General features: G+C 35.1%; 1 protein-coding gene across 4 annotated transcripts in view; it reads left to right on the forward strand.

The window, feature by feature from the left end:
• Positions 1-9159, forward strand: part of LOC119574617 (WD repeat-containing protein 91-like) — an 11380-nt gene continuing 2221 nt past the window's right edge. The window contains exons 1-11 of one of the 4 annotated variants that reach the window (XM_037921972.1): positions 1-138; positions 2128-2251; positions 3115-3255; positions 4385-4500; positions 4731-4924; positions 5718-5889; positions 7237-7346; positions 7643-7808; positions 8391-8512; positions 8673-8849; positions 9067-9159. The exon at positions 9067-9159 is cut by the window's right edge and continues 46 nt beyond it. In XM_037921972.1, the coding sequence (XP_037777900.1) occupies positions 19-138; positions 2128-2251; positions 3115-3255; positions 4385-4500; positions 4731-4924; positions 5718-5889; positions 7237-7346; positions 7643-7808; positions 8391-8512; positions 8673-8849; positions 9067-9159 (1535 nt within the window). In that variant the 5' untranslated portion in view covers positions 1-18. Of the gene's footprint in view, positions 139-2127; positions 2252-3114; positions 3256-4384; positions 4501-4715; positions 4925-5717; positions 5890-7236; positions 7347-7642; positions 7809-8390; positions 8513-8672; positions 8850-9066 lie in introns of all 4 variants that reach the window. The other 3 variants (XM_037921970.1, XM_037921971.1, XM_037921973.1) reach the window with 3 other exon arrangements.

The following is a 9159-nucleotide window of genomic DNA, read 5'->3' on the forward strand; positions in this document are numbered from 1 at the left end:
TCAGCTGAGCGAGTAAACATGTCTCACGTCCAGTACCTTGACGAGCTGGTCAAGGAATATCTGCTTTTCAGGGGCTTTAGCCAGACTCTCCGGTCGCTGGATAACGAACTGAAGATCGACAAGGATAAGGGCTTCAGGGTAAGTGGTAGAGAAGAGGGGGGGAAAAAGGACGGAGAAATAAGAAGGGGAAGATGATGTTTGCGAGGGATGGACGAGAGAGGGGAGGAGGCGGCGTCTTGCCTGCGCTGTCATTCATAACTTTTACGCTCTCGTGACCAGGCAGACCTTGGGTGTTTGAGCTCCGTATGTTCTTTGTTATTCACGAATTTTAGGGGGGTTATTTGTTACTGAGAGCGAGGCCTACAGAGACAGTCCCAAAACCAGGGTATCTGTGAACCCAAGGGTCCAGACCTAAGCTTTTCATGCCTTTTATTCCCTAGACAAGGGAGGTAACTCCCCCGTACCCCCTTGTACTCCCCCCCCCCTATATTCTCCCTTTACAAGCACTTCTTGTCAAATAACAGAAAATGCGACATCAAGAACTCTGGCTGTGTGAGGGGGTTGTGGACTTAGTCTCGGCAGTTATTTTTGCCATTTCACGGTAAATACGAGCTTGCTGCAGCTGTACCGGTGTTGTTTATTTTTCTGTTTCTGAGACTTTATAAGGCAATGGCAATGTTCCTTTTCCTCTATCTCTATGTGTTGGTCTCGGCAACATTAACCTATTAATTTTCAATGGTGTTCTGTTGGATAAATATGCAACTGGCATTGATTAACCCATTGCCGACGGGTGGCATGTACGTACATGCCATGGCATGGCGGGACCATTTGCCGGGGGCACGTACGCACATGCCATAGAGTATGCATGGACATGCCATGAGTTTTTATTTGTTACAATCACGGCAAAAGATTATTTTTTTGCCAGTGAAAGTGTGATTAAGTCGGTTCTACACTTTCTCATTTTTACCATGCAACAAACAAAAAAAATGCAACAAACCGACAATTTCAACTCCATGATGCCACACACTGCTTATTTTATTCGGACTATAGACCGAATAATGATCAACTATGGAGTCTATAGGCCGCGGTGGCCGAATGGTTAGAGCGTCGGACTCAAGACTGTCACGACGGCAATCTGAATTCGAGGGTTCGAGTCACCGACCGCCGCGTTGTTTCCTTGGGCAAGGAACTTCACCTTGATTGCCTACCTAGCCACTGGGTGGCCAAGCCAGCCCAAGTCAAGTGCTGGTCCCAAGCCCGGATAAATAGAGAGAATGATTACCTAAAAGGTACCACCGGCACTCTCCGTGGAAAGGAACTGGGGACCCTACCACGTACTCACTCCAAGAGCATCACAACATGAAAACTACAATTAAGTATCATGCTGTGACCCCGGCGGCTTATCAGGATTTATCAGGAAGTTTGGCAAGTAGAGACTGTAAAAAATAATGAAAATTGAAAATACAACATATCTTCGTAGTATTACGAAGAAACGGAATGGGATGCTGGTATTTGGCATGAGTGGTCGCGCATGCTCGGGCGACGATATAAGCCCCCGGCAGCGAGGCCCAGGCCACTATGAATGCTACCCGTCAATTATGGGTTAAAGCATTTTGTTTGATTAAAACAGTTTGTTATGACAGTTATGGTAATGAATGAAGATTCAAGTATATGCATTTTTTTGGCATTTAATATTTGCTCTCTGATGAAATTAATTAAGAAATGGTTGAATTATGCTTAATATATACGCCCTATTAGCTAAGGCTTAGAGTTTTAATTTTGAGAAGCAGAGCTTTACAGAAATGGAAATATTTAAATATGTGAGTATGAACTAAATGCACAATGATGAGGAAAATTTGTTTTACTTATTATACAAATATTGAAAGCTAATGAAAAGATATCTTCATAAATAGTCAATAACCATTATTATAACCATCATTACAATGACTGATAGAAATGGGGCCATAGTATGACTGGGATATTCAACTTTTCTTACTGCAGTTGGGTAATGGATACCACATAACAAAGATATTAGAATATTTAAAGACACACACACAAACAAATAAAATAGATTTTGAAGAAATAGAGCGATCATTGATGTTTTTACCGATAAGTTTATTTTTACAGGTTGATAGATTAGTCGACCAAGTCGTGAGTCACATTCAGACCTACGATCTAGTAGGATTAAGAGAGCTTTGGGCCCATCTGGATAAAAGAATATTTGCTCATCTCCCACACACTCTGCTGCCATGTAAGTATATTGTGCGATATGATAGAAGGAAGAAACTAGCAAGAGAGTGAAGATAATTTAGATAAAGAAGATAGAGAGTAAAAAAATATAGTAGAAAGTAGATATTCTTTAATCTATTTCATCTATGAAAAATTCAGCAGAATCTTTATTTTATGGGAAACTCATTATATAAGCACCCTGTAAGTACATGAATTTTTGACAGGATTTCTTATATTTTTTCGCAAGGATTCCCATAGTATTGTCTGGAAACAATAAGATACAGCCATTTACATAGCATCTTGTATTTACCATTAACCCAATCACCCCGGATTTATGTTCTGTCCCTTGTAGGTTTTTGTGAATTTTGTTACATACAGATGGCTCCACATGTGCTCAGCCTCCAAGGAGTCTATCAGTAGGCCCTACTGACTGATCCTGATTTCCCCATTCCTTGAATTGGCGGGAAAATGCGTTTTTCCTTTTAATACAATTGATATCAATACTGTTATTATTGTATTGATGTTATGATTATTAAAGTATTATTAAAATCTTGTTAACATTTAAGACAATGAAATAATGCAAAAGATCCTTTCCAAAAGTCAAGGAAAAGGGTAAACAGGTGAGAAAGGTAGGACTAATAAGTGACCCCTTGATGACTAAGCACTTGTAGAGCCATCTATGTGTGAATACAATAAATAAACCTGTGTTACAGTGGGCATGGCATGTATTCTTGCCAAACGTGCCGATTGGGTTAAGTATACAACATTTTGATATAGTATACATTTTACTCTTAACAGCATTTCCATATAGCTTTACATCATGGCATTTGGAAGTTCTTGAGGGATAAGACTGTATCACTGATTCACTGTCCATTATTATTCCAGGTGTGAGAAAGCTAGAGACCAGTATACTTCGCCTATATGTTGTCAACACGATCCAGACAAACAAGTCGGACAAGCTGGTCGAGTTTTTTGAGAAAATGGCTCAGGAACTACAGAGTCAGGCAGAATGGCGCGAATGGTTCAGTAAGTGTTAGGTTTTGGTTCCTGAATTCTGCTTTAATGTAATGTCTTGTGGAGGTCTGATTCTCTGCGTTTTGGTCTAGTTCGTAGGTAAAATTGTGAAGACCTTGAAGCCACACACTTTGGAACTATTTATTAGATTGTGATATGATTAGCACAACTGTTGCCAAACTATGGCATCAGTGACTAACAAAACCAAACAAATGAAATGTCCTATGAGGCCAAAACAATTCTAGCCAATCATGCTATTGAGATTGATACTGCTGAAAGTTATGTAAGAAAAGGACACACTGTATATATATGTATATGTATATGTATATGTATATGTAATATATATGTGTGTGTGTGTGTGTGTGTGTGTGTGTGTGTGTGTGTGTGTGTGTGTGTTGTGTGTGTGTGTGTGTGTGTGTGTGTGTGTGTCTATATATATATAATATATATATTATATATATATATATATATATATATATATATATATATATATATATATATATATATATATATATATATATATATGTATATATATATATATGTATGTGTATCATAGAATAAGATATTTTTAAAAGCCTGATGCATTTGTTGCAACAAAGAATATGAGTGTGTTGATAACAAGTCAGTTTGTAGTGAAGAACAAGAATATGATTTTAAATATTGAATATTATCAGGGAAAGATTCTTAGTACTGTCATACTGTGTATGGCATGAAAAGTAGGGAAAAGGTATTTACCTGGTGGAATATGTAGCATTAAAGATATAAGATATAAGTTATTCTTTGATGGCATAGTGGAACAAGCACTCTTTCATTTTTTCATAGGTTCTTAATGTTATACCAAAATTGATTGTTTTAGATTACAGAGGTTTTCAAAATTGATTTATTGTTTATGTATTAATCATGACACTATTGATCCATATTACTATATGGCTTCTTCAGTAATTGACTTTTTGGTGGATAAAGACTGGAGCCATCAATGTGTAAACTAAAGTAATAAGCTACAATCATAGTAGACATTATACATGCTTCCCCCGCCTCAAGGAATTAAACAGAAGAGATGTATATGACATTTGCTATATTTGCTGACAAGACACCTCCCTGAAAGTAAAACTGTTGCTTGATACACATAATCTCTCCATAGTTTTACCATACCTGAAGGGCGTGGAGGAAAATTCATCTTTCGCCATGTACTTCACTAGACAGTGGCAAGATACTTTGCTGGTATCCCTTCACAACTTCTTTGCTGTGGTTTTCCAGGTGCGTAGAAAGTCTACTAGTTATTCAAGTGATATGCTAATATTAATTAGAGAATTATTTAGGATCAGCCTCTTTGACTTTGATTGCTGATTTTAGCATGTCTTTATTGTTGAGTATTTAATTCCTGATGCCTATTATTACTATTATTATTATTAAGATTATTACGACTAATGCAAATGGCAAGAGAAAAGGTTAATTAAAAGGAACCACAATAGCCTTCATTTCTGCAGAGCATTGAACTGCCTACTTTAGCAAGCTACCGTGATGAGGCATCTAAGATTGCCAGACTGCAGGAGGACAACGAACTGTTGCGTGCGCGACTGAGTGCTCTCACCACCTCCGACCAGCCCAGTCTCGAACACCTCGTTGTACCTGATCCTCCTCCTCCTTCTCATCTTATGGACGACTTTTACAACATTGCTCAGTAAGTATTACGTGATGTTATTTGTGACGTAAGCAGCTTTTATGGATGAGCTTTTGCTTGAATGAATGACTGTTTTAAGATATTTATGTACACAGTGCTGGTAAATATCTGATGTATTTGATAATTCATAAAACAGAGGAGTTCATATTGGTTAGTTCTAGTCTTTGGTGCTCGTTTGGTTTAATATTTCATGATTTCTCCTCTTTTTGTTATTAATATTATTGTTACCCTTTTTATTATTGTTATTATTGTTACAATTTTTTTGTTATAATTATTGTAATCATTTTTACAATTTGTTATTATTACAATTTTTTTATTACAATCATTGTTGTTATTATTATAATTATTGTTATTGTTATTGTTGTTGGTATTATTATTATTATTATTATCATTATCATTATCATTATCATTATCATTATCATTATCATTATTATTATTATTATTATTATTATTATTATTATTATTATTATTAATATTAATATTAATATGATTTTTATTAATATTAATATATTATTATTAATATTATTATTATTAATATTATTAATATTATTAAAATTATTATATTATTATTATTATATTATTAATTATTATTGATTATTATATTATTATTATTAAAATTATTATTATTATTATTAATATTATTATTATTATTATTATTAATTATATATTATATAATATTATATTATTATTATTATTATTATTATTATTATTATTATTATTATTATTATAATTATTATTATCATTATTATTATTATTATTATTATTATTATTATTATTGATTTTTTGATTGCAGAGAAGCCCCTTCTTCAGAGAGTCAGTTGAAATCCCTGAAAACCATCCTCTTTGGACTCGGCGGAGGCCTCCCAACGTCCCCAATTCTTGGCCGGCGAGCGACCGGAGGAGCTGCCTCTGCCTCTCCCCAACCCAGCCCTATTGCAGCTCAAGCTCCATCTTCAAATAACCATGTGAGTCGACACGCTGGTATTAGAAGGAAGCGGGTTAGCTCTCGGACAAGTGGTGTGCTTTGGCAATTTCAGGAGTTTATACTTGAGTCTAGAGGTCTTAGTTTGAATACTGGTTGGTTGATATATTTGATTTGGACGCTAGTTAATTGATACATTATTTTTTTATTATTATTATTATTTTATTTTTTTATTTTTTTTTAGAATTCCAAGAAATTGATGTACTGTTAACCCAAAGCCGCTGGGGATGGCATGTACGTAAATGCCAACTGTGAGTTTAATTTATTAATTGTTTTTACACATAGATGGCTCTGCAAGTACTTGGTTACCAGTGAGCCAATTATGGGTACTACCTGTCTCACCTGTTTACCCTTTTCCTTGATATTCAAAATATTTTCTGGTATCTAATATTGGTGTTAGTAAAGTCAGTAATGCTATAATGTAATAGGAATAACCTCAGTGGTATTGATAGGATTAGTAAAAATGTGTTTTTCCTGCAAACTCATGGAAAGCTGAAATCAAGTAAGGTCACAAGGTCTACTAATTGTGGCTAACACTTGCAGAGCCATCTATGTGCAAATACAGTTCACAAAACAATACTATAAAAAAGTGAATACAACATTTTTCCAGAGGCTTTGGGTTAATGATTATAGAAATTTTGGGTTTAATAGTTACTGCAATAGACTGTAATTCATATCCTATTTGCAGCATAGACTTGTAGTGGTTTCAAGGTTTATAGATCACTAGAGGAAAGATGCTGTAAATTGGGATTAGCCTCAGAATGTTTTTTTTAACTCCCTTCTTTCCTTTGACACTATTGCTGCCACAACAACTCTTATAGCTACTGCAGTGAATGGTAATTTTTAGAACTGTTAGAGCTATTGTTACCATCACTATGATGGATACTCTTTCTGTTGTATTTTACTACTATTCCTGCTCATGTATTTGAGCTGGTATTACTTTTCCCACTTTTCAGTTAATAGGGGCTGTGAAAGTATCGTGTGCCATTAAAGCAATAGGAAAAGGTTCAGTAGGGTCAAGAGGCCTGATGCAGTCAGTAACTCTTTACTTCAAAGGCCAATTTCATATACTTCAAGAGCCCTTATATTGATCATTCTTTCTGCATAGTCAGCAATGAAAAGAACAAAACACAAGACTTTGTATATAATTTTTATGGTATAGTCTATTGACTGCATTGTGATTTTGAATGGTGACAACAGAGTTTTCCCAAGCTTTCTTGGTGTTAATTGAATGAGTTTTGAAGTTCTCGTGTGTGCTAATATCACCAGGTGAATAAAGTGAGTAAAGATGTAGCAAATAGATAAATTCACTCTTGTCCTTTACTGAAAGGGAGGAACCAGTGTATTCGCACACTCTGTTGCAAGAAGAACTTCATCCCAAGCTCCAGCAGAGGAAAAGAAGAGGACGCGTTCTTCTAGTGTTGCCAGCATGTCTTCAAGGTGAGCTGATGAAGAGATCCAATTTAGGAAAAAAAGAAAAGAATAAATAGCAGAAAAGAAATAGAATAAAAGAAAGAAAGAAAAAAAAAAGCAGTGTAACAGATATGTTGACTTGTAATGCTTCATTACTGTATTTACTTTACTTCCTTGTTCTGAATTTTGTAACTTTAGTGGTGAATGTCATAACATCAAACCCAATTATATAATAATACATTGAACACATATAACATGAGGGTCATAGTGCTGTCTGAAGAGACGCATTCTTTGTACCAACATTGAAACCAAGCTTCCTACAGCAGAAATAGTGGAGAACACATACCTGTTAAGCGATTAGTCCAGACCTCTGCCTCCACCACTAGGCAGTCGAGGTCCCCAACGAAGATTAGGCCTCAAGAGGAACCCATGTCTTTGGCTAAAGTGGAAGTGACCGGTGACAAGGCTTCTTTCCTTTTACTCGGACAGGTGAGCAGTGAGAAGGTGGCAAGTTCCTTAATGTTAGCTGTTGTTATTGCTGTTATGTTATTGTTATTTTTATTGTGATTATTATTATTATTATTATTATTATTATTATTATTATTATTATTGTTATTATTATTTGTTATTATTATTGTTGTTATTATTATTATTGTTATTATTATTATTATTATTATTATTATTATTATTATTATTATTATTATCATTATTATTATTATTAATATTACATTAGTAGTAGTAGTAGTAGTTGTAATAATAGTAGTATCAGTAATAGTAGTAGTTGTAGTAGTTGCAGTAGTAGTAATTGTAGTGTAGTGGTAGTAGAAGTAATAGTAGTAGTAGTAGTAGTAGTAGTAAAAGTAGTAATAACAGTAGTAGTAATAGTAGGAATAGTAATAGTAGCAAAGTAGTAGTAGTAGTAGTAGTAATAGTAGTAATAGCATTGCTGGTAATAGTAGTGTAGTAGTAATAGTAGAGTAAAAGTTATACATTTCTGAAAAGTGTAATTGTTTACGATTGAGATAAAGCTTTCAAGAAACCAGCTGAACGCTAATGCAATGATCTTTGCAGGAGGAGTATTCAGAACACAGAGCAGTTGTGACGCATGCGGTTTTCAATCCCTCAGGAACCCTTGTGGCCTCTGCTGACACTGATGGCGTGGTCAAACTTTGGTCTCCATCTCCGTCCCCAAAGTACGTGTATGTCGTGTCTTTAGTGACAAAGTTTTTTTTTATGTTTTTTTTTCTAAGTAATCTTTTTGATTTCTTTGAATTATATCATTTGAACTATTGATTTTATGAATATGAGAAAGGAAGACAATTTTTGACAAAATGATCTGTCGACTTCCTGTAGGACCCAGTCTGGGGTTGTTGTAAAGAGTGCAGTCACTGCCCTGGAGTGGTTGCCTCGCGGGGAACGCTTTTTACTTTTAGCCACCAAAGCTGCTTCCCTTCGTCTCTATGACTCAAGGGATAAGAAAACTGTATGGGAGACTGGACCAGATAGCTGTCCTGTGCTGAAAGACCAAAGGTAAGAAAATTTTATGTGGAAGAAAATATAAATGAGAAGATATATGTATCTCTATATTATTTTTCTGTGTATGTGAATTTGGTTCATTGTACTGTATTTTATTATTTTTGCATATTGTCTTCTAATGCAATTAAATGAATTGAATTTTTTTACAAGTTTCTTAAGTATAAGTTGCAAGACTTGAATCCCATTTGACACATTATACACTTATTTACAGAATAATGGGGGTACGAGTGAGTCCAGGGGAAGGCAGTGCAGTAATCAGTGTTGCTCCACGTGTAAGACCTCAGGGTACGTCAACTCCACCAGC

This window comes from Penaeus monodon, chromosome 6 (genome assembly GCF_015228065.2).
Source record: "Penaeus monodon isolate SGIC_2016 chromosome 6, NSTDA_Pmon_1, whole genome shotgun sequence".
In the NCBI taxonomy this organism is placed as follows: domain Eukaryota; kingdom Metazoa; phylum Arthropoda; class Malacostraca; order Decapoda; family Penaeidae; genus Penaeus; species Penaeus monodon.